The 26,159-nt window shown below is 51.0% G+C and overlaps 12 protein-coding genes across 12 annotated transcripts; 7 read left to right on the top strand and 5 right to left on the bottom strand.

Annotated features, from left to right (window-relative positions):
• Positions 1 to 618: 618 nt before the first annotated feature.
• On the top strand, positions 619 to 2,485 carry BJY04DRAFT_198216 (tRNA threonylcarbamoyladenosine dehydratase). Its single transcript, XM_073712579.1, has 3 exons — positions 619 to 661; positions 749 to 1,115; positions 1,179 to 2,485. The coding sequence occupies exons 2-3, from the start codon at positions 830 to 832 to the stop codon at positions 2,432 to 2,434; spliced, it is 1,542 nt and encodes a 513-aa protein (XP_073567344.1). The 5' UTR covers positions 619 to 661; positions 749 to 829; the 3' UTR covers positions 2,435 to 2,485.
• A 591-nt stretch (positions 2,486 to 3,076) lies between these two features.
• BJY04DRAFT_198214 (uncharacterized protein) lies at positions 3,077 to 3,509 on the top strand. The gene has a single exon (XM_073712578.1). The coding sequence runs from the start codon at positions 3,233 to 3,235 to the stop codon at positions 3,407 to 3,409; it is 177 nt and encodes a 58-aa protein (XP_073567343.1). The 5' UTR covers positions 3,077 to 3,232; the 3' UTR covers positions 3,410 to 3,509.
• A 1,323-nt stretch (positions 3,510 to 4,832) lies between these two features.
• Positions 4,833 to 5,294, top strand: BJY04DRAFT_222081 (uncharacterized protein; the record flags this gene model as incomplete). Its single annotated transcript, XM_073717292.1, has 1 exon — positions 4,833 to 5,294. One exon carries the CDS (start codon positions 4,833 to 4,835, stop codon positions 5,292 to 5,294), a length of 462 nt encoding a protein of 153 aa, XP_073567342.1.
• Positions 5,295 to 5,426: 132 nt separating this feature from the next.
• On the bottom strand, positions 5,427 to 6,575 carry BJY04DRAFT_222080 (putative glycosyl transferase family 8 family; the record flags this gene model as incomplete). The annotated part of the gene is made up of 1 exon (XM_073717291.1): positions 5,427 to 6,575. One exon carries the CDS (start codon positions 6,573 to 6,575, stop codon positions 5,427 to 5,429), a length of 1,149 nt encoding a protein of 382 aa, XP_073567341.1.
• A 957-nt stretch (positions 6,576 to 7,532) lies between these two features.
• Positions 7,533 to 9,561, top strand: BJY04DRAFT_222079 (uncharacterized protein; the record flags this gene model as incomplete). The annotated part of the gene is made up of 5 exons (XM_073717290.1): positions 7,533 to 7,816; positions 7,972 to 8,515; positions 8,601 to 9,097; positions 9,151 to 9,493; positions 9,547 to 9,561. 5 exons carry the CDS (start codon positions 7,533 to 7,535, stop codon positions 9,559 to 9,561), a joined length of 1,683 nt encoding a protein of 560 aa, XP_073567340.1.
• A 76-nt stretch (positions 9,562 to 9,637) lies between these two features.
• Positions 9,638 to 11,544, top strand: BJY04DRAFT_198211 (putative serine/threonine-protein phosphatase). The gene is made up of 3 exons (XM_073712577.1): positions 9,638 to 10,355; positions 10,410 to 10,885; positions 10,972 to 11,544. The coding sequence occupies exons 1-3, from the start codon at positions 9,800 to 9,802 to the stop codon at positions 11,188 to 11,190; spliced, it is 1,251 nt and encodes a 416-aa protein (XP_073567339.1). The 5' UTR covers positions 9,638 to 9,799; the 3' UTR covers positions 11,191 to 11,544.
• Positions 11,510 to 14,106, bottom strand: BJY04DRAFT_128129 (LCCL domain-containing protein). The gene is made up of 2 exons (XM_073708441.1): positions 13,165 to 14,106; positions 11,510 to 13,117 (listed from the first exon to the last, which is right to left on the bottom strand). The coding sequence occupies exons 1-2, from the start codon at positions 13,650 to 13,652 to the stop codon at positions 11,632 to 11,634; spliced, it is 1,974 nt and encodes a 657-aa protein (XP_073567338.1). The 5' UTR covers positions 13,653 to 14,106; the 3' UTR covers positions 11,510 to 11,631.
• On the bottom strand, positions 13,891 to 14,922 carry BJY04DRAFT_128117 (MARVEL domain-containing protein). Its single transcript, XM_073708440.1, has 5 exons — positions 14,751 to 14,922; positions 14,541 to 14,700; positions 14,298 to 14,485; positions 14,202 to 14,245; positions 13,891 to 14,150 (listed from the first exon to the last, which is right to left on the bottom strand). Exons 1-5 carry the CDS (start codon positions 14,811 to 14,813, stop codon positions 14,129 to 14,131), a joined length of 477 nt encoding a protein of 158 aa, XP_073567337.1. The 5' UTR covers positions 14,814 to 14,922; the 3' UTR covers positions 13,891 to 14,128.
• Positions 14,923 to 15,736: 814 nt separating this feature from the next.
• BJY04DRAFT_209940 (Nse4 C-terminal-domain-containing protein) lies at positions 15,737 to 18,631 on the bottom strand (the record flags this gene model as incomplete). The annotated part of the gene is made up of 4 exons (XM_073714189.1): positions 15,737 to 16,451; positions 17,208 to 17,379; positions 17,433 to 18,278; positions 18,328 to 18,631. The coding sequence occupies 4 exons, from the start codon at positions 18,629 to 18,631 to the stop codon at positions 15,737 to 15,739; spliced, it is 2,037 nt and encodes a 678-aa protein (XP_073567336.1).
• Positions 18,632 to 19,023: 392 nt separating this feature from the next.
• On the top strand, positions 19,024 to 21,791 carry BJY04DRAFT_222073 (phosphatidylinositol 3-kinase VPS34; the record flags this gene model as incomplete). The annotated part of the gene is made up of 2 exons (XM_073717289.1): positions 19,024 to 19,082; positions 19,160 to 21,791. The coding sequence occupies 2 exons, from the start codon at positions 19,024 to 19,026 to the stop codon at positions 21,789 to 21,791; spliced, it is 2,691 nt and encodes an 896-aa protein (XP_073567335.1).
• Positions 21,792 to 21,917: 126 nt separating this feature from the next.
• BJY04DRAFT_198177 (HCO3 transporter family protein) lies at positions 21,918 to 24,692 on the bottom strand. Its single transcript, XM_073712576.1, has 4 exons — positions 23,783 to 24,692; positions 22,697 to 23,722; positions 22,072 to 22,591; positions 21,918 to 22,008 (listed from the first exon to the last, which is right to left on the bottom strand). Exons 1-4 carry the CDS (start codon positions 24,226 to 24,228, stop codon positions 21,940 to 21,942), a joined length of 2,061 nt encoding a protein of 686 aa, XP_073567334.1. The 5' UTR covers positions 24,229 to 24,692; the 3' UTR covers positions 21,918 to 21,939.
• A 141-nt stretch (positions 24,693 to 24,833) lies between these two features.
• BJY04DRAFT_198174 (putative GTPase MTG1) lies at positions 24,834 to 26,083 on the top strand. The gene is made up of 2 exons (XM_073712575.1): positions 24,834 to 25,203; positions 25,274 to 26,083. Exons 1-2 carry the CDS (start codon positions 24,940 to 24,942, stop codon positions 26,036 to 26,038), a joined length of 1,029 nt encoding a protein of 342 aa, XP_073567333.1. The 5' UTR covers positions 24,834 to 24,939; the 3' UTR covers positions 26,039 to 26,083.
• The last annotated feature ends 76 nt before the right edge of the window (positions 26,084 to 26,159 follow it).

The following is a 26,159-nucleotide window of genomic DNA, read 5'->3' as shown; positions in this document are numbered from 1 at the left end:
ACATCAACAGAATAGGAAAAACACAAGAGAAAGGCGCTAGATGTAGGAAACAATGTTCATTGAGTCGATTATGGACAAGTGGTGATGATATGGGATCTCAGTCGGGTGTTTGGAAGGTACAGCAGATCGAAAGTATCGCTTTGAGGAACGCCCAGGAGCTCAACAGGCATTAGTTGACTCCTTATTAAACCAACGGTTCGCGTCGGGACAAGAGAGGAACAGCCGCAATCCCTTAGATCTCTGTTCAAACTCAATCACCCACACTTGGGCAAATTTCATCTCCCATTCGGTTGCCGAAGCGCGCGAAGGATGATATCAATTTGTCGGGATTGTCCGCTTGATCAAGGTGTCATGAGAAGCTCTAGTGAATGGGGTATCGTCATTGGGATCGTAGCGAGGTTCGGTCATCGAGCCTAGTAAATAGAGTCAGTTGCTGCACCGAACAGTATGTCCGGCCAGAAACCAGCGAGACCTGGAGGTGCGAGGGAGCTTACCTGACGCATACAGGGAGCAAAGAGAAAGATTGTTGTGACGCGGGCATGGATTGCGATAGCTCCTGGCACGTGACTAACTATGTCATCACACTTTGTTGGGGCTTTTTGGAGCAACAATTTGACGATGCTCTGCCTGCAGTGGGTTTGATGGGTTTTATGATATTATGGTGAGTTTATACCTCTTGAATATTTTTTGCTTGCATAGTCTCGATTGTGTCCTCAATTCTGTGGCGGCCATTCTAACAAGCACACAGATTGCTAGCAGATAATTCGATCTTTCGAGCGCAACCAGGGTTCTCCAAAAACGCATGATATAGCGCGAAAATACCACAGAAATGGCGTCGTGGATTCAACGGCAAAACAACTCCCACCAAGCTCAGCTTGCGGCAACCGCGGTGCTGTCCGGAGCTGCTGTCGCGGGCGCCATTTTCGGCTTTCAGAAGTTTCGGAGACGAGAGCGGGTGAAACGGTTGAAGGACTCGATACCCGAGATCAACGAGCAGCACCATGCAGTGTCACTCAATGAGTTTGGTGCTGCATCAGCGGGGCCAGGTTGGAGCAAAGAAGACGAACGTGGTGCTGTGCTTGCGCGCAGAGCACAAGAAGGAGACTATGACGAGGGTATGTAGATGCCGCCCCCGAGTATCAAGCGGAGGCATATTTGCTAATCGACCTTCTCCATAGAGCTTATCCTCGAGCAGCTCGCCCGAAACCGCGTTTTCCTCAAAGACGAAGGTCTTACGAAACTTCGATCAGCGTTCATAATTGTTGTTGGATGCGGTGGTGTTGGGTCGCATGCCGTGGCTTCGCTGGCTCGTTCGGGCGTGTCGAAGATACGGCTGATTGATTTCGACCAAGTCACGCTCTCGTCTTTGAACCGACACGCTCTCGCCACACTTGCAGATGTTGGAACCCCCAAGGTGCATTGTATTCGTCGGAGAATGCAGCAGATCGTGCCATGGGTCAGGTTCGATTGCCGCAATGAGCTCTTTGGCGGATCTGTTGCCGATGACCTGTTGGCACCATGGTCTCTAGACGACGCCGACAAAGGACAAAAGCCCGTCTACGTGCTCGACTGCATTGACAACATCCAATCCAAGGTCGAGCTACTACACTACTGCCACACCCACTCCATCCCCGTAATCTCCTCAATGGGCGCAGGCTGCAAATCAGACCCCACTCGCGTCATGATCACAGACATCTCCGTCAGCTCCGACGACCGACTCTCGCGCAGCACCCGAAGACGCCTCAAACTCCTCGGCGTCACCACCGGCATCCCCGTCGTCTTCTCCACCGAAAAGCCCGGTCCCGGCAAAGCAACCCTCCTCCCGCTAGCCGAAGAAGAATTCACAAAAGGCCAAGTCGACGAGCTCTCTGTGCTCCCAGACTTCCGCTCCCGAATCCTTCCCGTCCTCGGAACCCTCCCCGCAGTTTTCGGCTACACTCTCGCCAACCACGTCATCTGCGACGTCTCAGGCTACCCAACCGAATACAGCATGGGCGGGAAGGGCAAAGACAAACTCTACGACAGCATCCACACCAACCTCCTTGTCTCACTCGAGCGTCTAGCCCGCTCAGAAATCGGCTCTCAGCCCCTCGGCCTCAAGGTCCCCATGACCAGGGACGACGTCATCTACCTCATTGACGAGATCTGGCGCGGCAAGAGCGTAGTCACTGGTCTTCCAAGCAGGCTATCGCTTACTCTCTGGGAACGGCCGGCTAACGGCTTCCGCCCGGATCCCGAGTGGGAGAAGCAGGGGCAGGTCGTTATCCCGTTCAAGCCGGAGGATCTAGTTTGCATGACCAAGGAGGAGGCTACACGGCATGAGAAGGAAGTTCTTCTAGGCGGGAAAAAGCACGAGGAGCTATATAGCCCGGATGTGCTAGAGAAGGTGAAGGAGCGTAGGAGGGAGATGGAGTATTACGAGCAGTTCCGATGAAACATCAGTGTATATCAATAGCTATTTACGGTAATAGAATGTCGCGACTGGAGCTTTACGCTCCGAAAAAGCTTAAATCCCATGAAAGTATAGCTAGCTTAGATTGTAGGTATGCTAGCAGTCTTTATTCTCCAACCTGCGAAACGGGAGAAAAAGCCCTAAGTTCAAGATTCACGACTCCAACCAAGATCTACAATACAATGCGGTCAAAATAAACAACGACCGGGCACTGAGCTTGTTTTTAGTTTAACTAGCAACAAAGAAAAGAGGGGACGTCTGGGCTTATAAATTTACATAGTACCCATGGTAAATCAATAACTACAGGGCTGTGTTTAAATTAAGAATACATGTACTCGTGGACACCACCACACAATTCTCGAGAAGCAGATAAAGTACATACTATGAGTAGCCGAGGTATATAAATGTATATAAAAGTACCATTACTCACTGCACCCAGGCCAACCAACCCAGGCCAACCAACCCAGGCCAATCCAGCTCCATCCGATCCCAAAACCCTAACTCAATCTACCCACCCCAAATCTGATATATCATCTACCTAACCTACCTTCCCCCTCCAACTCATAAACCGGCATCGTCACAACACCCTCCCTCCCAGTCCCAACCCTGAATCCATCCGCACCATCCCCCTCCAACTCCCTGATCTCAGCACTCGCGCGCGCCTCATGGAGCTGGTCTTTGCCTGTCCCGGTACCGCTGAGATCGGCAGGTTGAGAAGGGTCGTTAGCTGCTTGCTGTGATCGTTGCCGACGTCTGAAGAACCAGTATGATGCGCCGAGTATGAGGACGAGGGCGACAACGCCGCCGATGGCGCTGCCGATTGCTACGGCGGTTGTGTTTGAGTCTGTGGATGAGAAGGTGCTTGATTCAGAGGGGGATGGGGATGGGGTCGCAGAGTCCCGTGAGGATGAGGTGGAAGGTTGCGTAGTGCTAGTAGATGCTGTGATTGTTGTGTAGTCACCGGCTGTTAATGTGCCTGAGACAGTTGCGGTAGCTATAAGACAGACAGAGAGAGAGAGAGTCGTCGAGTTAGCGCTTTTCTCAACACAACCCTAAGCAGAGCAGCTCAGTCCGGAGACTCAGCAAGAGTCAACAAACGGCATTCTCTAGACCACCTCCTGCAAGTCATAATCTAGAAGAGGTATACAAACCCGTTCCACTCTGCACAGCACTCAGCAGCACCTGATTCGCCGCCAACACATAGCTACTATCATTCGCACACCCGACGTACGAGTTATCCTCGCGCATAAACGCCCGTTGTCCCAGATCACAGCAGAAGTAATTCGCTGCGTAGAAGAGATTCCAAGAGCTGTTTGCGCAGCGGGGCTCGTCGATGATCTCTGAGGACTTGGAGCAGATACTCGTTGGTTGGTCCGGGGGGCAGTTTGATTCGAAGGGGCAGCAGGCGTGGAAGCCACCCCAGGTTGCGCCGCAGTCGACTTCGGTGGATCCGCAGGAGAGGTTGCGGCGGAGGGCGTAACCGTAGCCTTCGTTGGGTGAGGACATTGTGGTTGTTGGGAGAGTGTCGGATGGGATATGGTAGGGTGAGGTGAGGTGAGGTGAAAAGTGTAAATCGAGCCCCAGGGGCAATATGTAATAGCTCACGCAGATCCTGAGCGCTTACATACTTGGATGAGGGGATTGGGATAGCCTGATATTCTATTGCCCTCTAAATAGCCTGGGCTGTTTCGGACCTGGGCAGGGTGTGCAGCGGGATTGGTCTGTCTGGGTGACCAGTGCAACGTGGATGGCAGAAACCACTGGGCAGGACCAGGCTCAGGCTATAAACTGTCTCACAGCAGTCGGGGATGATACGTCCTTAGGCGTTTTCAAGATCAACTCGGGGACAGGAAATGACTGCTCGCATACGTCCACTGTTGGCAGTATCCTGCATTCTAGGGTCAGTGGAGTTGGAGACAGATGGAGGATCTGATTGAGGAGAAGAACCGACTAACGAGACCCTGAAAATCTCGACCTGGTGAGTGGCTCCTTTTCCTAATACCTTGAATCTAATTTCCTCGGCGGAGTGGCAGTGCTAAACAGTGAGGATTGATTGGAGCTCGAGACAAAGCAAAAAAGCCTCACAGCAATCATAAGAAGTGAAATCATCCATCCCTGCGTGGGGAAAAAAGAAGGAAAGCAATCAAACACTGAGAATCAAGTAGCACAGGCAATACTAAGAGCAATCACGTGGATCACAGTCACAGTGGCTATTAAGTGACACTGCAATCACTTTTGCAGCCAACACTCGCTCCCACGCTTCTATATTGTCCAGCCAGTCTTTCCAGTCCGGTACTAAACGCTGGGCGTAGACGACAACACAAATACCTTGATCAAGTCATAAGCTCACAACCGAATCAGGATCACGAACACAACCAACATGTCCCCATCCAAGAACAGCGAACGCCCCGAAACAGACTATGAGCGCTGGCTCCGCGAACACAAGCCGGGCTTCGAACCCGGTGACCAGCCAATATACCACCCATTCCAAGAGGACGTTCTAGAAGCAGGATCAGAGAACGTCCAAAACCCCATTCATGACAAAGTCAACCCAGCTGAAGGCCAAGTCAGTGGGAATTCAAACCAGAACCTGTACGGGAAGTCTCATGGCTATTTCATTATGCCTGCAAACCACCATGAGCCTGCCGTCTCTCGCTACCTGGGCGGTTCTTTTCCGGTGCCGGGCTCATATTCGAGCGGTTGGGTTGTTCTTGGTGGGCTGGTGGTTATGCTGGTTACTATGCTGGCTATACGGACGAAGAGGAAGAGGCATGTTTGTCGGTGTTGTCAGCACGGTGCGGCTTCTGCTTCGGGGGGCAAGAATGAGAAGTGCGAGTCTTGACTATCAGTTACGATCACTATCCGGGGGGTCTTTGCACAGGGAAAAACTGGCTTGAATATGCATGGGGAACGACTTGAGGTATGCGTGGACCAAATAGGTACTCCAATTTGCCAAAATCAATCTTAACGACCCCTAGTCAACGCCAGTTTGAAAGGCTCTCATCTCACCAACTACCCCCCTAACGTACCCATCCAAAACCTCATCGCCCACCGGAACCCACCACTTCTGATGCATCGATCTTAGCCCGCTGGCATAGTCCTCCCTCCTCACACCCTTCATATTCCAACCCGGCCCAATATCCCGCCAGGGCATGCGGCCATCAACCCTATGCGCGCAGTTGAGGAGGTTCTGCTCTGGGTAACTCGGGTCAAACACGCCAGGCTTATCCAGAAGAGCGAGATAGTAACCGAACATCTGTTCCGAGGGCGCAAGGACAAAGAAACCCGCGTTCATATAGTGGTCGCGCACATAGAAGTCCTGGCCTGGGGATGGAGAAGGGGGAAGGTTTTGCTCGACCCAGGGGTCGTGGACGCCGGCTGTTAGGTACAACTGTGGGAGGTCTAGCTCTTCCTCTTCTTTTTCCAGTTTCTCTTCATCTTCTTCGCCATGTTCATCATCACTTTCTTTTTCTTCTGTTCCTTGCGGTCCATTCGGCTGCCCCAGCATCTCCGGCATCGTCTCCTGAACCCCCGAAACACTATCCTCAAATACCCCATCAATAGGTCTGAACAATATAGAGTCTGCATCCAGAAACGCAATCTTCTCATAATCAGTCATCCTCCACACGTTCAGCTTTGCAAGGACCCCTCCCCACCGCTCCCACTTGGGATGGATCCATTCCCGCGTAATACCCTCGACTGAAACGACAGTTGCGCCGTCGTTCGTGAGGATTATTCGCTGCTCGTCAGAGATATCTGCTGTAACGAGCACGAGGAAGGGGATGTCCCCTTTGCTTCGGGTGGTAGGGCTGTGGAGAAGTTGATAGGCGAGTACTCGGACAGCTGTGAAGTAGGGGGCTTCGACGTTGTCGGTGTCTTCTTCGCCGGTTAGTAGAGTTGCGAAGGCGTATTTTTGTGAGGGTGGAATGGAAGAGGCGTTGGGTTCGTGGCTGGGTTTGTCTTCTGGCTGTGGGGGTAACAGGTCGTCCGAAGGGTAAGAAGTGAAGATTGGTTCGGACTGGGTTGGCCATAGTAAAGTGTGGATCATGAGTAGGGTCCAGAAACATAGGATGGCCAGGGCGATTCTGGTTGCCTTTGCTGGGAGATAAGCTGAAGCTGGCATTTTGGTCTTCGTTATAGGGAGATGTGGATATATCCAAGATCATGATCCTTTGGTAACCGCACTGTCCAACATTGGAGCTCATGCATAGACAGAAAAAGTAGGATGGCCGCAGGCGAAGATAGAATGCACATCCGTCCTATTAACAGGGAATAAGCAGGCTCGACACTCCTGCGGAGTCGAGCGTCGTTGTTCATGGCGGTTGGTGCAGACTACTGGATCTGGAGACAGCGACAGCACTCCAGTCCAGCTGTGCTACCATCTAGTTACACACGAGGTCGTCGTAGATGGCTACCCCCACCTCCGCCAGCTCGTAGTAGCAATAATTACCAGCGTCATGGTCCTGAGAGCCTCGTCTTAGCTACTGCCTCCCGTGCGGACTACTCCTTCCCGTATGTACAGAGCACCTGGACCGATATTTCTGTTTTAAAAGTTGCAATTTCCCATAGCATCGCATGGTGCAAGTCAAACCAGACACCTGTGCTTGTTAGACTCAGATAGCGGAAATCCCGGCTGCCTCCCTCGCAAATGCAGCTTCACTCTCATCTAGCGAGGAAGCTATCAGAGCGATTCAATATCAATCTAATTAGCGAGTATGAAGTTTCCAGTCCATCAATTGATTCCACCAACAACTCAAATTCGACAATGTTTCTTATAAGGTTGCAGCGGCAGCAGCGAGGATACTCAGGCAACATACATACAAATGTTACAGCACTCTGGGTGAATAGGGAGAAGTAACACGCTGCTAGATAGGGATATCTACGGTCCTAAAAATATCTAACGAGCGCCTCCAACTCATACAATCCCGGTAGCAACTCACCACTCACACCTCTACCTTAATCCGACAAGGCTGAGGCTTTGATTGTTTTTCAGCCTTGTCTCTACAACTCTTAAGGGACATTGTCCCCACCTCACAGCATCTTCATCCTACATTTCATACCCACTCACACGGTCTTGAAGATGTCACACGAAACCATCACTCTAGAGATTCGCGATCACTCCTTCGAATATGAGCTTCTCTCTCCCACCCTGGCCACAGATTCCTCAGCAGTGGAATCTATAGCAGCGGAAGCCTTGCCACCAGAACCACCTCAGAAGCATGAAAACACTTTTCAGACCTGGGCGTCTCTGGTGCTGAATACTTGGCTTTGGGAAGTTCTGGCCATAGTGTTTAGTCTCCTCTGCTTTATTGCCATCGCCTGTATTCTTAATCTATTTGAAGATAAACGACGACCAAATCTCGCGTACGGTTTCACCCTCAATGCGATTATTTTATCCTTGCGACCGCATCTAAGTCATCCTTGATATATGTCGTCGGAGAGTGTATGGGGCAATTAAAGTGGCTTTGGTTTTATAAAGATACAAGCAAACGGCTAGATGGCATGCAACTGTTTGATAGCGCCAGTCGAGGTCCACTTGGGTCATTGTTCCTGGTTCTACAGCACAAGGGACAGTCACTAGTGTCACTGGGAGCAATTGTGACGATACTAGCTCTGATGTTCGAACCCTTCATGCAGCAGATTCTAACCTATCCGACACGGGAGGTGCGTGAGGATCCGGAGACGGCCGAAGCGGTTGCCAGACAAGCATTCTCATTAGCAACCTCTGTGTCAAGCGGCTGGAATGGGATAGAAGGCGAAGAGAGCGCAGCCGACGCGTCTATCATTCTCAATGGCATCTGGACCGAGCACTCGGAGCAATTCGAGCCCGATTTGAGATGCTTTTCGGGCAATTGCAGATGGGATCCTTTCCGGTCTATGGGGGTGTGCAGTCAATGCGAAGACGTGACTGCCCAGACTCGATTGGAATGTGATCCGTTCGTGGTCGATGTCACTGATCCTGATGACCCAGAGCAGATTGAAACAGCCTGTTATATCAATCTCTGTGCTCCTGACACCTGCTTATTCAACATCACCATCCTCTCCAACGTCATCAGCGAAAGGGTCCTTTCGGGAAATGACACCCTTACGAAAGGTCCTAGTCTTATAATCGATCCCCGAGCGAATAGCATGGTCTACTCATCTCAAGGACGAGAGTATGCTGGACAATGCAACAACATCTACCGGCGTAACGGCTCCCCAGGTGGTGGTCAACTACGCAGAGCTCACTCAAATCAACAAGACCACCGGACTCTCGCAGCTTTCCGATCTAACCAAGGTCTTCAACATCGGTAAGGTCACTCAATGTGCCCTTTCCGCGTGCAGTCGGACGTACCAAATCTCCATCATTAACGGAACTGCATCCATCAACGTTTCCCCGCCTGACTTCGGTGAGCGTTTCAACGGGAGCAGTTCCGCATGCTGGAAGTCTACAAACACCACTCTCGCGCAGATCAATCTGACAGCCCCCGAATCCGAATTCCACTTCTGCCCCATTCAGCCTTACACACTCAGCGGATATTTCAACGGCTACATGTCCAAGTGGTACTACTTCCGAAACTTATTAAATGGGAGCCAGAACCCGATTTCAGCACTCCCATCGAATACCGCAACACTCTCCGAATCGCCAGCGCAGGACTTGAAACAGTCATGGCCAACGTTGCTGCCTCGTTGACGAAGGCAGGGCTAACAAATAGCAGCCACACGGTTGATGGTACCGCATATGTCATGGAAGTGTATGTCTCGGTGAATTGGCGTTGGTTCTCTCTTCCTGCGGCCCTAATCGCGCTGGCTATTGTTTTTCTGCTTGCGACTATGCTCATTAACAGACGGCAGCGGTTGCATCTGTGGAAATCCTCGCTGCTTGCTGTTCTTTTCCACGGACTGAATGATCTGGGTAATGAGGCTGCGTATGGCGATGATAAAACGGTGACTGCGAATCAGATGGAGAAGACGGCAAAGGGTATACAGGTACGGTTGAGGTCGGTGGATGTTCAGAGGGGTCTTATGCTGGAACGATCTCGAAGTGAGCTAGAGCTAGAAGTAGGTAGTCTATAGTAACAGCAGAGAATCCGAAATACTTATTCATCCCTCAGTGGCGCCCGGGGTAGGAGCAGGAGTGGGGGCCAAGACTGTAAGGCTGTGCAGGTGCTCTTATCAAGGCACAAGGCACACGACACATTCCCTTCCTCTCAATCCATCTCTGCTCCTAGCCTCCTCGACCTTTTTCTCATTGGAATATTATTCACATTCCATCAAATGGACCTCAATCCTACTAATCCATAAATATCCTCGCGATTGCATTCGCGTTTCACGAAACCACCAAGTCCTAAATCTCCCTCCCGCAGAATGGCACACGACCGAGAGCGCGAACCGCTCGAATTCACCTCCGAAATCTCCGACGACGACCTCTACCACCTAACCTCCTCCCCCGCCCCTCCATCGCGATTCACCCGCCTCACACGCCCAATTCTCGATTTCGCACGAGAAAAATGGCAAAGCAAAGGCGCGCAATACACAAAACTCAACCTGCTGTCAGACCGGACCGAGTCTCCGAAAAGATGGGTGCAGATGGTACAATCGATTGTCACGGCACCCCGGTTTCGACGATACGTGGTGGTTTATCTTAGTCTTGTGGTTGTGTGCTTTGTCGGCTGGAAGTACTTTTTGTTCCCGCGGTTAAAGGAGAATTCGGCGATTCTGAGCTCGTTGGATCCGAAGGAGAAGGCGCATGTCGGCGGGTGGTTTGGGGCAAATGCGCTGCCGGATCTGGAGGGGATGGTACAACTCAGGGAGCTTGATAAGGCGCTGCTACCTGCTGCGGCAGCGCCGGAGGAGGAAGAGGGAGAGGGAAGTTCGAGGAGGCTGGTTTTTATTGGGGATGTGCATGGGTGTAAGACTGAGTGTGAGTTTCCACCCTACTTCTATCACCAGCTGGTCAACCTAACACGATATATAGTGGAGAAGCTCCTCAAAAAGGTCAACTTCAACCCTGAAACCGACCACCTAATCTTCACCGGCGACCTGATCCAAAAAGGCCCCGACAGCCTCGGCGTCATCGACCTAGCCCGCTCCTACAACGCCTCCTCTGTCCGGGGCAACCACGAAGACCGCGTCCTCACGCTGCGCCAGGACATGATCGCCGCAAACATCACAGACGATTCCTTTGACTACGTGCACCCGCAAGACGCTAAATCGCGCCAGCTCGCGCGCGACCTTAGCCCCGAGCAGGCCGAGTGGCTAAACGCACTCCCTGTCATCCTTGATATCGGGCAGGTACCGAACATCGGCCGCGTCGTCGTCGCACACGCAGGGATCGTCCCGGGCGTGGAGCTGGACAAGCAGGATCCGTGGAGTGTGATGAACATGCACACCATCGATCTGCCGACGCATGTGCCTAGTTCGGATAGGAAGAAGGGTGTGAAATGGACGAAGGTAGAACTCCCTCTTATCACCACTTTAGTTGATAAATCCCCTCCAAGTCAGTCAAGACAGAAAAAGCAGAAACTAACGCATCCCAGCTCTTCAACAAACACCAATCCCTCTCCCTCGAATCACGCAACATCGTAACAACAGTTATCTACGGCCACGACTCAAAGAACGGGCTCAATATCCAAGACTACACGAAGGGATTGGATTCGGGGTGTGTAAAGGGCGGGAAACTGACGGCGCTGGTCATCACGGATGGTGGGGCGCAGGAGATTGTTCAGGTCGGGTGTAAGAAGTATCATGGGAAGTAGAGTAGATTTCTCTAACTACTTGTTACATTAGTATAGTATAATAAGTATCTAATATTGGCATTTCGGGTCCGGTTCCTGAAAGTCGTGGCATGGCATGGCATAACTATGGACTGGGTCAGGTTGGGATGACCCTTGAAGTTCCATGGGGGTGTTCTAGATTCTATCTGGGTTGTTATAACTTTATGTGGGCATATCATGGCTTGTTTTCGGTCACTTGTTATCTCGGTAATATACCAACTAAGCTGTGATGCGTACTTGAAGACGAGAGCAGTGTTTCATAGATCATATAAAAGCATACCTATGAGTTATGTCCAAAGGAAAGAAATACTCCAGGCACATCCACAACCAAGATGGTAAATTCAAGATTGACTACACATCACACACATACACACACAATCTAGACTAGATAGAGCCAAATCTATATCTTTCAGAAAAGATCTCCTACTTGGAATCCCCACTCTCAACACCAGCCATCGAACCATTCCACCCTCCCAGCGCATCCCAAACAATCGGGGATGAAAAATCCTCATACCAAAACCCGCCCATCGCATTCAATCTCACGAACCCAAACCGGAAATACTCCGGCACGTTCGACTCCACCCTCGTCCAATTCCAGTCGGGGATCGTAACGTTCTCCCCCGCCGTTCCGTCAGCGCGGAACGCATGGTACCGTTCTACGTCATTGACTATCACGCTTAGCCCGTCCATCTGCGGTGGGATAGAGAGAGACGAGAAAGCGAATGAAATTAGGTCTGCTGACGCGGATGATATGACGGAAGTAGAGATTCCCGGGAGGAGAGAGCCGAGTTGGGCGCCGTCGAGGAGAGAGGCGGAGGTTTGGAGGATGGAGTCAAACCCCCAGCGGGCGATGCCGTTGATGAAGAGGCCCATTAGGAGGCCCTGGTAGACGAGGCAGGGGCGGGTCTGCATTGTTGTTCCTGGGAGGAAGAGGAGGGCGAGGATGTAGTGGTGGATGCGGAGGTTCATGTTTGGGACGGAGAGGAGGACGAGGACGGCTGCGACGAGGATGCCGTAGACGCCGAGCATTTGGGGCATGCGGCCTTCGTTGCGAAAGGCGAGGGCTTGGGTTAGGACGATTGTGATGAGGATTACGACTATGGTGATGAGGGCTGGGATTGCGCCGGGTTGTTGTTGGATGTCGTGTGGGGTGAGGCGGGAGATGGGGATTTTGTCGAAGGTGTCGGTGTTCAGGGCGCCGACCCAGCAGGGGCCGAGCCAGAGGATGGCTTTGTCCCAGTGGGCGTCAAAGTTGGAGAGGGTGTGGCGGATGCAGAAGTAATAGATTGCGAAGCCGACGAACGCGCAGGGGAGGAAGCGGCCGAGGGCGGTAGAGACGATTTCGTAGTAGTCTGGGGAGTAGGGCGGGTCGGAGGAGAGGGCAACTTGGAAGTAGACGATGAAGAATATGGAGGAGTAGAATGCTGCTGCTGTGGTGGTCACTAGGGAAAGTAGTGTCGATACAATGACGGAGAAGGTGAATAGCGGCCAGCGGAGGTCTTGACATTGGAGACTGCCGTCCTTCGATGACTCCTTGTCGAATGTGAAAGAGAGAGGAAAGTGAGAGTCGAATCCGACGCTCGTGATGCCGTTTCTATCAACAGCCGGGAAACTTGGCTGCTCGCCTGTGCGCCGGAGGATGCCACAGCCACCCTTGCTATCATCGAGGATTCCCGTATGCATTGCCGCTTGACATATGGACGAATCTCCTCGATAGATGGCATCAGGCTGGCCCGCATCCATGGCACCGCCGATAAGAAGATGCTGGTAATTGATCTCCTGCGGGCCTACAAAGTACGGCTCGAGGACAATGAACCCCGAGCAACCCGCAGGGCAGCGAAACGCAAACGTCTCGCCATCAAAAGGGCGACAGTAGTCTCCATCAAGACCACAATTGGTTGCATTGGACCTGAAAGATATTAGCTCAAGCTGCCGAGCCTAAATCCAGGAACATACCAAAGTCTACTAGAGCACGAAAGCTTAACGGGGTTCCCATGACCGGGGATTTCCTGGCTCGCCACGCTAGAATGCAGCACAGAAATGAAAATTACCCCCCAAAGTAGCACAGAAGCCAGCAGCAGACAGAACTTGACTTTTGTGCTGGGAAAGTAACGATCAATGAGTCGGCCCGGTGCGGTTTGCCATCGGGCTAGCCAGGGGGTGATCCGGTACTTGTGCGGCGGCGATGGACCACGCATCCAATCTAAGATCCCAGGAACAGTGCATGAGAACCGCTTTGGTTCCTGTCTTGGATGATAGGTTGACGTTGGAAGAAGAGGCTCATTTGTGTCCTGGTCGCGGTCGGCTGACGTGGGGTCAAAGCTATCCCTGCCATTTTCTAGAGCTTGGCTATTATCGGAATCATCTTGAGATTTAAGGGAATATTCATCCGGTTGCCGAGGAAGTCTCTCAAAGGATGAGGAGCTAGACCGGTGCGATGGCATTGTTATTGCTCCATGGGTGGTGGAGACTTGGAGGAGAAAAGTCGAGGCTTTGGTGTTTTACCAAGACCGTTAGTCATCTTTCTATACTTCGGCGTTGCAACTACCTCTACAGCAACGACAGCATTTATTTACATGGAAATTTAGAAGCAAATGTTCGAACGTATTAGGGTATTATTGCTGCTTGGAGTTGGAAATACAAATGGTCAAGGCATCCACCGGAAGCACAGATAAAACTGGGTATCGGAATTGGATCATTGGCTAGCATAAATCATCGAGTCATTATCGTAGTGCAGGTTAGCAAATTAGCGATTTGCAGGTAATAGATTCGTCGAAGGAGTGGCGTTGGGCTCGTCAGTGTGGTCGTTTGCAGCCCAGAATATTTCAAGAGGCTATGTATGTAGCCTACAGCGCAACATAGGAACCACTATCAACATAACGAGCGTTTCTGACAGTGGCACAATAATGCTGAAGATCATCTAGACCCGAGAGTGGCGGTGGCTATTCTTGTAATTAGCTTAGTTTCTCTGTGCTGCGCGCATAACTTACTGCCTGTCGCTGACATGTCTGCGGACACGGAAGGTGAACCAAATGCCCTAAAGCGATGATCAATACCAGCCAATAAGCCCGCAACTCTATCGCACTTACCACAAGCGCAGAGACAATCCAGACAATAGCTGACAAGAAGCTGAATGCCTGTGACGCCTTCCACCGACCACAGTAAGAGTCGTCGGTGATAGATCCCCAGCGCCAGATGCTACCGCAGTTCAGGCGGTTGTTAGCATCGACCTGAAGACCGAAGGCCGCGAACCAGGCCAGCGAGATGAGCAGGTCCACTGTATTGAACGTCAGCTAAATGCATTTTATACGGTATGAAGATCGGCGACATACGCGGCCACATGAAGAATCCCGAGGAGAACGGGATGAGCCAGATCAACCCGAACAATATGGATATACCGGCTATCACTTCGGAGTAAATCCATCGCGGACGAGGCCAGAAGTCGATGTCTCCGAACTCATGAAGGAACCAGCCGACGATACCGGCAACGACCTGTGAGAGTTAGTCGGGGTAGATGTATAGGGATCGAAGGGGCTGCATACCGCACCAAAGGCGATCTCCGCAATGCGGAGAATAATAGACACCAAGCGCGAGACGACAGGCATGTTGGTGGAGTAAAGCTGGAGTAGGAGTGGGCTTCGTGGATGCGATCTTCAAAGCGCAGGGCTGACAAGGGAGACAGACGGTGCCTTAGGCTGGACCAAGTATGGAGACGACAGAAGCTTAAATATCTAAAGAATCCAGAAGGTCAAGTGTGAGCTGACCTGGCTTATATATTCGGTAGGAAGTACCGTCACCGGTGATGTCTTCATCTTCAGCAGAAAATGCCCCTTACCTCAGGTATAACCTCCTTGTCGAGCGAACGTGATCGGATCACAACCATGACGTCGACACTCAGCAGCCGATTGGTTTGCTGCGTTCTCGTCAACTCTGCCCAACGCCTGGAAGTCTCGGGAGGCGAAGTTCACCAGCCTGTTCTGGGTAACTGATTGACTGGACAGCGTGGTGTGTTTCAATTCTTCTGCCTGGTGGGAGTTGGTGATACGTCACCCAAGCTGTGGCAGCTTGTTTTGCTGGCGACGATGGTTTTCACCAACCAATAGGCTCGGTATTACCAGGATTGTTTATTTCGTTTCGGTTGGGCTATCCAGCTCTTGTCTTGTTTAGCGTCTTCTTGTTTCCGGGGTCTGCTGACAGCTGACAGCTCCCATTGCCTGTCGATTCGATACCAGGATGTTGAGGTCACCGCTCATTCATCTACTTACATCTGTGGCTGAAGCTCTGGTTTCCTGCACCAACTGTTCTCTAAATCGTCGATCTAGCTTGCAAATACAGCAGTTGGTCTCAATATTGTGAATCACAAAGTTCATTCTGCACAAGTGGGAATTGACATTCAAATTAGCTATAGCCCTAAGCCAGGGTATACACACACACTATTAGTACATACTGACCCTCATCACAGGGCACATCTCATTATCACCATCTCACCAGCGCCAGACTGAACACCACATCCGCAAGACAAACGTGCCTACAAAAACCACTCAAACACTGTCCGGAACACCCCCTTGGCACCGCTCTCAACCACATCCCCATGGCAAGGAATCAGGCGATTAAACTCCCACTTATCAATCCTCTTGATCGATTCTGTAAACGCCGCGCGGTCCTTTGCCAGAGCATACCAAACGAACCTCTTCTGCCACGTCGCCGGCGCAGCAGTCGACAGAAGTGGCTTAATGATCTTAGTCAAGATCCCAGCCGTCGCGCTCTCCCCAGTCTTCGAATACTGCTCGCGCGCAGGTAAATTAAAAAGCAAGTCCGCCTCGATAAGCGTAAGCGACGGTTTATGCAAGAAGACCACCTCCTTCGATCCGTGGCCGTAGACGTACTCGACGTTGAACTCTTGGTCGAATTCTTCGGAAATCGGCCACCCGCGGCCTTTGTTTTCTTCCCGCAGAATGTGCTTGAAAGGGGTATCTTTGAATTCAGGTACGGATTGGCGCTTTTCCCAGAGACCCTCTGGAGCAATGATCTCTGCGTCGGGGAAAGCGTTCTTCCAGGCTGTCAGATGCAAATGGTGCTCGAGATCTAGCGCGGCGATGTACTTGACTCGCCCGCCCAAGCCGGTGATGGTCTCTTGAACTGCGGGGGTGAGGTTGACGGGAGAGAACACGGCTATCGAGCCAGAGGACATTCGTACTGTGGATTGAGTCAGTGAGAGATCGATCGCAGGGCGAGGTAATCGACTAACCGAGTGTTCCTCGACCACCGAACCTGAGGCGCCCAAACCGCGCAAATGGTAAGCTCATAGTAATAACATTGGAGGTGACATTTCGAATGACCATAACATCGTCAGGGTTCGAGGGGAAGAGTTGACCCGGCATGGCTGTTATATTTTCTCGGTCGCTGTTACTTGCAGTTGACTGATCGAGACTCGAAAATCGATTGACTCTTTGTGAAACTTGGTGCTCGGACTCGAGTAGGTACTTATACCCGCTCGAGAAAGAATGGGACGGTCTGAGGGTGCCGGATTGTCGCAATCGCCTCGGTTGAAGACAACAGAGGCGCCGATGATTCGCTATATGCAAGCTTACTTGAGATCGAAAAGATGACAAACAAAGAGGTCTGTGGTATTCTGGAAGATGACAATTCTCCGTGGTAGGCTGGACCCTGAGATGGTCTTGGTGATTCGCTGACGTCAACTGCATGTGTCACGGCATGGTGTGTCACCTCCACCGCACCCGGAAATTCTTATCGAGTGGGTCAGGACCGTTATTGATTGTTAATGCAAGTGTTATAGCCAATTTTAGATGAGGAATAAATATTGACACGAAGTAAAGCACGAGTAGTCGAAATACTATCAAAGAAAAGCACATTCCATCTGGGGGTATATCATATCCGTCTACCATATCTTGCCCCAACACCTCGACACCGAAAAGACCAAAAGCATGTAAAAGGAGGAAGAAACATTTTGGTGCGTAGCATGGCGCGACTAGCTATACCACCCCTGCGCTGTGTTGTGTTGTTCTTCTTGGCGGCTCGGAATAATACTCTTCTCGATGTTATAGGCCTCGATCAAGTCGGTCCACGTATCAAAATCGAGGCTGAACACGGACTGGTGTTTCTGGACGCCTCTTCTTTGCGCTTCGCTTGGCGCAAATGGTTTCGAGGGATCTATCATAATATAGTTAGTGACCAGAACTTGGGTGTGAAAAGAAAGACCGTACGCAATGTCGGCAAGCCTCTGCTGTCCGTCGATATTCCGACTGTGCCGTCCCTGACAAGAAAACTCAAGTAGAAAAGATTCTCCACAGACTGGCCGAAAGACTCAGGGTTAATGCAAAAGTGAAATAGCGGCACGCCACCGTCGTCCGCGATATGATGCTTCATCATGATTTCCTGCACTGTTTCTTCCGACGGCTCTTCTTGCAAATCTTCCAAAACCCTCGTTGCAGAGGCTTCAGCTTTGTCGCGTGTCATCCCCAGCAGCTTGTTTATGCTGGTGCACATGGCCGTCAGGTTTGATGTCTCCTGTTTGTCCAAGTCTTCTTCTCGGAGTTCTTGTGGCCTGATTGCCTGCGAAGGATCAATACGCTCTCTCGCTCTGCGTTGTGTTATCTGACGGTTTCGCTTCATCACCGATAATGGTCCAAGAAGGAACCCGGAAACCGCAGGTCGCGCGCTGTGTCGCAGACAAGCAGAACGACCGAGCCAATCCCAGTTCATTCCATCTCCGTTATCATCGTCGTCATCGGTGTTCTCAATATCTGCCTGACTTCTTCGGGGAGGGCGCCGCCGCTGTGTACTGGTGATAGTGACACTTGTATCTTCCGGCCCCGCGCGCATGAATGATATACATTTCGAAACAAATTCGTCGACATCGATGCCCGCGCCGGAGTCGCCAAGGGCCAGCGCTGCAGCTTTCTTGTATGACAAGTCCGCTGCGTTGACTAGAAGACGCGAGTCGATCGTTGCGTCCGAGGTCTGTTTGACGTCTTGGAATAGCTCATTCGCTTTGTGGATGGCGTTCAGAATACCGTCGTTTCCCGGCTGTAGATATTCGTTCCTGGAATCTGCGCGGAATCAGAAACTCGCTCGAACCAACAAGCAGCGGGGCATTACCAGTCAAGTCTCGGTTGACTTCTCTCAGTCCCTTGCGTATCCTTCGTCTTTCAGCTGCATCCTGATCGGGATCGTAGAAGTCTTTTGTAGACTGGCGCCTTGATTGCGAGGTATTCCCCACCTGAGAATTGGGAGTTGTGTCACCCAGTCGCTGGCGTTTCGCACTGTTTCTTGATGAAGACATGTTTTGGGCTTGGGTTTGTCGTTTGCCGTGTGTAGAATTAACGAGATTTTCTTTATCTGAGTGCGAACCCGATGTTCGTCGCTGGGGTGAGGTTGGTGTGGCTCTCGGGGCGCGCGCCATGCTCGCAAGGCTGTCTCTTTGACAAACGGAAGATGCGCGACTGGGTTGAGGAGGGACCAGGCTGAACAAAGGAGATCAAATTATAGGCAACCCACAAAATAACAGACGGGCAAAAAAGATAACAATCTGGATATCAGAGCATTACTCGCAGAAAGCAAGGAAACAATTCGAATAACGATTAACAGCGTCACCCTTTTTTTTGTGGTCTGGAAATTGGCGACGGAAATGCCGCGTCTGGACGCGGTCTGCGACAAGTCACGTGATCCTATCGGTTCCCCGCGTCATCTCCAATCGGGGATGGAGCCAGCTCTCCAACTCAGGCTTACCCGTTAACCAACCTATCTCAGTTATCCATCATGCGATAATCTTCCTTTCCTAAAATCCCCGGGATCATGGAAGCCTTCACCTTTGCGGTTTCCACCCAGGTGGACTTTCCTGTACATGTCAAAATGTACCACTTACCCCACTACATACTATCCCAATGCTTGAGATCATCCGGTGCCTGGGCAGATAAGCTAACGGACGTAGTGGCTCATTAGAAGGGAAACAAAAGCAGATACCATTCTCAGTGCTGTTGAAACAACCAGAACTCCGACATATTGGCTCCACCCAGAACCCGCTATCCGATCTTTTTACAACAGTGCAGTTATGGTCGGAGTCCAAGCCTCTTGGGGTTCCCTTGCAAACCTCATATAAAGCATTCAAAGCTGCAAGAACCTGGAATGAATGGCTGCAGTTGCCTATGTCGATCAAGGACGCCCCTTTGAAATGCCAACTCGCTATCACAATATGGGACCTATCGCCCTTTGGCGGCGAGGGCGCGGACGGCCATTATATTCCTTTCGGAGGAACGACGATACCGCTGTTTGACGACGAAGGGAAGTTGAAGACTGGGAGGCAAAAGTGCAAGGTTCATCGACACAAAGCCGCAGACGGTTTCTCTGCAACAACCACGCCCTCGAGTCCACCAAAACGACGAAAAAGCAGTAGGCCCGACCAGTTAGGTCCTTCTACGGAGGAGTTGGAATTGGAAAGAGTGGAGGTCTTGATAAAAAAGCATGAAATGGGCGAGATCCCTCGGATTGACTGGATGGACCAATTGGTTTTTCGCCAGTTGGAAAAGCTAAAGCTCAATGCTGAAGAAGCCGCGAGGAAGCGGGCGCTTCTCTTAAAGGCAAACAAGGATCAACATCCCGGCGAAGATGAGGAGGACGACGATGAAAGGCTTGACGACGAGAACTTCATACTCTACATTGACTTTCCAAGATTCGATCATCCCGTAGTTTGGTCTGATCATGAATACCCACCGCCGCCTATCTCATCATATCCACAAAATGCGACTGGAAACTCAAATGCTCTGAAACCACTGCCTGAGGTCCGCTTCGGTCCGGGTATTGAAGGTGCTGATGGAGAAGAGGTTATCAGAATCTATGACCCGGAAGTCGGTCAAACAGGGAACCCCTGTGAAGACAAACATCGCAGGCTAATTCGTAGTCATCGGACTGGAATCATGGACCGTGACCTCAAACCTAATCCTAAGATCCGTGACGATCTCAACACAATCATGTCTTATGAGCCTACTCAAGATCTTACCGCCGAAGAAAAAGATCTTGTGTGGCGGTTCAGGTATTATTTAACACGAGAGAAAAAGGCTCTCACCAAGTTTGTCAAGTCGGTCAACTGGCGTGACGTCGGTGAAGCTCAACAAGCGATTGAGATCCTACCCAAATGGACTGACATCGACGTGGATGATGCTCTAGAGCTTCTCGGTCCCACATTTGACAATGCTGCTGTACGTTCATATGCTGTTGAACGCCTCCGCAAGGCGGACGATGACGAACTACTCCTATATCTCCTCCAACTCGTGCAGGCTCTGAAGTACGAAGACAATATTCATGGCGATGCTGAAATTGCTGCCCATGACTCTTCTCTGGCAAACTTTCTTATCACTCGCGCAGCCAACAATTTCAAGCTGGGCAGCTATCTACACTGGTACCTCATGGTCGAATGCGACGATACTGGTCCAGGAACACTCTCATCTCACCGTCGGCTCTTTGCCCGAGTGGAGTATTACTTCATGGCAGAGTTGGAGCAAATGCATCCAGGATTCAGAAAGACGCTGCTGCGCCAGGGTGAATTTATCGCCGTCCTCTCAAAGATCTCTAAGGATATCCGCTTCTCTCGAGAGCAACGCCCTCAAAAGATCCAAACGCTAAAGAAATTCCTCAAAGACCCAAAGAACGAGCTCCTCCAATTCGATCCTCCCTTACCTCTACCTCTAGACCCCGACATTTTGATTACAGGCTGCTACCCAGAGGAATCAAACGTCTTCAAATCCTCGCTGTCACCCCTAAATATTACACTCAAAACAACCGAAGGCCGCAAGTACCCTATCCTCTTCAAAGTCGGCGACGACCTTCGCCAAGACCAGCTTGTCATTCAAATCATCATCCTCATGGACCGCCTCCTGCAGAAGGAGAACCTTGACCTGAAACTCACTCCCTACCGCATCCTAGCCACCAACGCCACCGCAGGCGCCATGCAATTCATCAACTCAACATCACTATCCGCCGTCTCGGCAAAATACAAAAGCGTGCTCGCATACCTCAAAGACAACAATCCCGATGACAGCGAACCTCTCGGCGTCCGCAAAGAAACAATGGACACCTACATCAAATCCTGCGCAGGCTACTGCGTCATCACATACCTCCTTGGCGTAGGCGACCGCCACCTTGAGAACCTCCTCCTCGCTCCAGACGGCCACTTCTTTCATGCAGACTTCGGCTTCATTCTCGGCCGAGACCCCAAGCCATTTGCACCAATGATGAAACTCTGCAAGGAGATGGTAGAAGGTATGGGCGGAACGACTTCACCCTTATACCTCCAATTCAAGCAATACTGCTTCACGGCATACACGACGCTGCGCAAGTCCGCGAACCTTATACTCAACCTGTTCAGTCTCATGGTCGACGCCAATATCCCAGATATCCGCGTCGAGCCAGATAAGGCTGTCCTCAAGGTGAAAGAGAGATTCCATCTTGAGATGACGGAGGAAGAGGCGATAAGGCACTTTGAGCAGCTTATTGGCGATAGTGTCAATGCTATTTTTGGTGTTGTTATTGATCGTCTTCATGACTTTGTGCAGGGGTGGAGGGCGTGAAGCTTTCACAGACATTTGGTCGGTTCAAGATTGTCTACCTACCTCTCTAGCAACCTGGGACTATATACCCGATATATTGGCCGCATGATACCCCTGCTTTGTACCAGTATACTCAATATCATCATAGGTTTCATAAAATCTCGATTGCTTAAATCTCGATTGCTTTACCAACTGGTGGGGTTATATCGTGAGATACCCCTTGAAAAATCAATCTCCGGTATCACCGCCCCAACTCCTCATCCCGAGTCGGTCGAATATCATCTAACTCCACCCAATCCAGCTCATTCCCACTAACACTCCCACTCCTACCTCCACCTCCACCCCTCGTATAAGCCCTCGGCACATCAGTAACACCACTACCCACCTGACTTTTCATCTCAGAAGCCAAAACCCCCTCCTCCAACTCCGCACTCTGGCTCTGCCCCTGCACACCACTCCCATCCTCATCCGCTTTCCCCTGGACATCCGCATCCTCATCATCCTCCGGCGTCCCCTCCTTACAAGCCCAAGCATCCACGAACCTCAACACCTCTCTCGGCCACCATCGCTTCATGAGCGTAAGGCGGAACGGAACCAAAGCCACGATTAGGAGCGGGAAGGCGGGCGCCGCGCGCGTGAGGGTTACGATGAAGATTATTATTGTTGTGGTTATTTGGAGGACGGTGTAGATGTGTACGGGGATGTAGGAGGGGCTGGAAGGAGGATCACTGGGGTTAGGGTTGGGTTTTGCGAGGGATGCTGGTAAGGGGGGAAGTTCGGAGGGGGGTGTTAAGAGGTAGAAGAAGCGGTAGAGGATGGGGCTTTGAGTTTTGTGAGTTAGTATTGCGTTGCTTTTTTTTTTATCTAGAATGGGATGACGAAAGCATGGTTTGGGATTCAGCGGAGGTGGGATGGGATGTACTTACTTCACTGCTAGACTCTGCTCGCCCATAAACAGGAATAAGCCCGCGAGAACACTAGTTGGCGTTAAGCCGAGGACTTTCATGAACGGCGGGCTGACGAAGCAGAGGATAGTGCCGGCGTGGAGAAATGCTGACCAGCGCTGTTCATATACGCGCTTAACTTCGTATATTTCGATTTTTTCTTCGCCGTCTACGACGATGGTGCGTTGTTCTTTTTCTGAGTGCATTAGGGATTCGGAATGCAGAGGTGCTTGGGGGAGGAGGCCGTTGGCGGGAGGAATGCCCAGGATGCCACAGAGGGCTGTTGTCGTGCCGAGGAGGACGATGTCCCAGGCGAATCCACCGGGCTTTCGCGTGCCATATCGGTCGATTGTGCAGATTATGGAGCTTACTTCGTGGTCGAAGAAGAAGAGCACGGTGATGATGATGCCCGGGATGATGGCGGCGAAGACCCAATTGACTGGGAGTTCCCAGAACTCTACTATGAATCCAGTTCGGTCCGGCGAGGTTGGTCGGAATGACTCGCTGATGGGTAGGGTCATTTTGTCTAGGTGCGCGAGTTCGCCGACGTGCGGTAGTCCGATGAAGAGGATGATGGATATTGCCGCGGCATACTCGGCCAAGCCTGTGCGGATATGTCGGTGGAATAAGGGTTTCCAGCTTTCTGCAGTAGACAAAAAGATGGCGAGCAGCATTGTCCCTACAGCACCGATTATTGCGTATAGAAATGCTGCAAAAGAGAGGCTCCGGTGAGCTCTCTCCAGCTCTTGGATAGCTTTGTGGAAGTAAATGATACTGTTCAACAGGGAGAAGATTTCAGTGGTGAAAGTCGTCACATAACGCATGGTCCAGTCATGGGCATTGATGATAGCAAGCACATAGTGCAACCAGGCTGCGTGGATGAGCGACCAAGCCATGAATGGCAGAAACGGGACATTGAAGTCGTTGGTGCATAGTTCAAACAGGTTCTCGGCCAGAACGGCAAAGGGACCAGTTACTCCGAGTATTGTCAACGGCTGGATAGAGAACCTGATGCGATGCTTGTCAGAATCACAGATTTATAGTTCCAGGTATACAGGAGTAACTTACAACGAAAAGATCACACCACATAGCCCAGTGCTAAACACGACCTCAATTGCGCCATAAGTCTTGCCCGTAAGGTTGTATAGATCGCTAGCGAATGTAATCCCAGGGAGAAGATTCGTAAAGAAGACATAGACCGCGCTTGCAAAGACCAATTGATTGAAGATGGTCCAGTCCGATACATAGCGACGGCGAAAGTTCAGGATATCTTGTTTGATCAGGCGGAACGGACGTAAGGGACCTCCAGACGCCACTGAGCCCCTCAAGGCTCGCACCGCTTTCGGGGTATGTTTTGAAGGAGTTATGATAGAGTGCGCATCATCTCTCTCGGTTTCCTGGTCATCCTCGTGGACAACACTGGGCTTTCGACCTCGTCGTTGTCTTGCCTCCGGACCGGATGCAGTGGATGAAGTGCGAGTTGAACGCGGGCGAAACGCGGATATCAGAGACATGTTGGGCTGGGCGGTGTCATTATTTGGTGAGTGCTAAAGTAGAATATGCTGGATTGTGGTTAATTGAAGGAGAGAGGTAGTAGGTATTGGATCAAGAGCAGAGAATCTAGAAGCCGAGGAGGGGCTTCTCTTCTCTTGGCTGCGGGTGACGTAAACTCTGAAGCTGTTCCGGGGGCGCAGAAGCGACAAACGGCATATGAATATTGGGTACAAAATAGAAGCTATATACAGAAAGTGAGACGCAGGAGGATTGAAGGCTGGGCTGGACAATTGATGTCTATGACTCTACTCCGGAGTGCCCAAGCGATGGCTTCCGGGTCAGAATAGTCTAGGCATATCCACTGGTTGGTGGTGTTTTCAGCACGTGTACCCATTCAAGGATTCAGTATCCAAGCCATAGGTCTTGGAACAGTCTCCGATATCAGACATAAGCCGTCCACGCAATTTGACTGAGAAGAGAGAAAGAAAGAGAGAAAGATAATTAGTAGAACGTCTAGTTCCCGATAAGGAAGTAAGACACACCGCCTTGGCTACCGCCGAATCCTGCGCGGAGAAAGACCGGACAAAAGCATGCCGGATTTTATGGTGTCGCAATCGATCAATCTGGAATATATTCACACTCGCAGGCTGCGATAGATGATGCCCAAAAGAGGAGCATTCATTTGGTCCTCTGCGACACTTCCTTTCAGCTGATCTCAAAGCCTCCCAACCATGGCGGCTACGTTTATACCGCGCCAGGTGTTTCCCAATCATGCCTCACTACCGCGGTCCTACTTTCTCGGCCATCATAGGGCCGGGCTGAACAAGATGAAGAATATGCTTTCATCGATCGACTATGTTGTTGAATGTCGCGACTCAAGAGTTCCCCTCTCTTCTGTAAACCCCATGTTCGAGGAAGCACTCGGCAAGACCAGGCGACTCATCGTTTATACAAAGAGGGATCTAGGAGCCGAGAAGGGTCCTGTACAAAAGGCTGTAAGTAGACAGAATTCAAAAGAGTTACACGGATATTCTACTATTATATACTCATGTCTTTATCTTGCAGACCGAGAAGAAAATTCGAGCCTTTGATCGGAATAGCAGCGTATTCTTTGTCAGTTCGTCTTCTCGCCAAGATGTGAACTCGATACTCAAGCATCTGCGCAACGACGCGGCAGGGCCTGATAGACTTGTCGGCTGCCGTGTTATGATCGTCGGAATGCCCAACGTGGGAAAGTCGACCCTGATTAACAACCTGCGCAATCACGGTGTTGGAAAGGCTAAAGCAGTCCAGACTGGAGGTCAGCCGGGTATCACGAGGAAGATAGGAACACCGGTCAAAGTCATTGAGAGGGAGAGTGGCTCCCATGTCTATGTTCTGGATACCCCCGGAGTTTTTGTGCCTTATGTGGCAGACGCTGAAAACATGTTGAAGCTTGCGCTCTGTGGCTGCGTCAAGGATTCAGTAATCTCTCCCGTCACATTAGCAGATTACCTGTTATACCATATCAACCTGAATGACGCGAACGTGTATCAGCGCTGGTCACCAGCAACCAACGAGATCATGCCGCTGTTGGAAACCTTTGCCCGCGGGACGGGCCTTCTCGCTAAGGGTGGCATTCCCAACATTGATCTTGCTGCGCTGCATTTCATTCAAAAATGGCGTGCTGGTGATCTTGGCAAATTCATCCTTGATGACCTAGAAGCAGAAGAGCGTCGTCGGGAGCTTGGGTTAGAGACTGAAGCCAGCATCAGCATGACGCAGGCTCTGAAAGCAGACAAATTGTCCAAGCGGAGCAACGCAGTAGAATCCGCAGATGGAAAGAAATAGCCTTCTTGTACATATATACTCATAGAATATACCCATGATAGAAGCCAAACTGACGAAGAAAAAGTCATTATGTGTATTCAATATGATATGCACCGAGCTAAGCCGAGTAAAATGAACAAAC

The sequence above is a fragment of the Aspergillus karnatakaensis genome (genome assembly GCF_047715665.1).
Source record: "Aspergillus karnatakaensis strain CBS 102800 unplaced genomic scaffold BJY04scaffold_55, whole genome shotgun sequence".
Taxonomy (NCBI): Eukaryota; Fungi; Ascomycota; class Eurotiomycetes; order Eurotiales; family Aspergillaceae; genus Aspergillus; species Aspergillus karnatakaensis.
The sequence above is the reverse complement of the archived record's forward strand: the minus strand, read 5'-3'. Positions and strand labels throughout refer to the sequence as shown.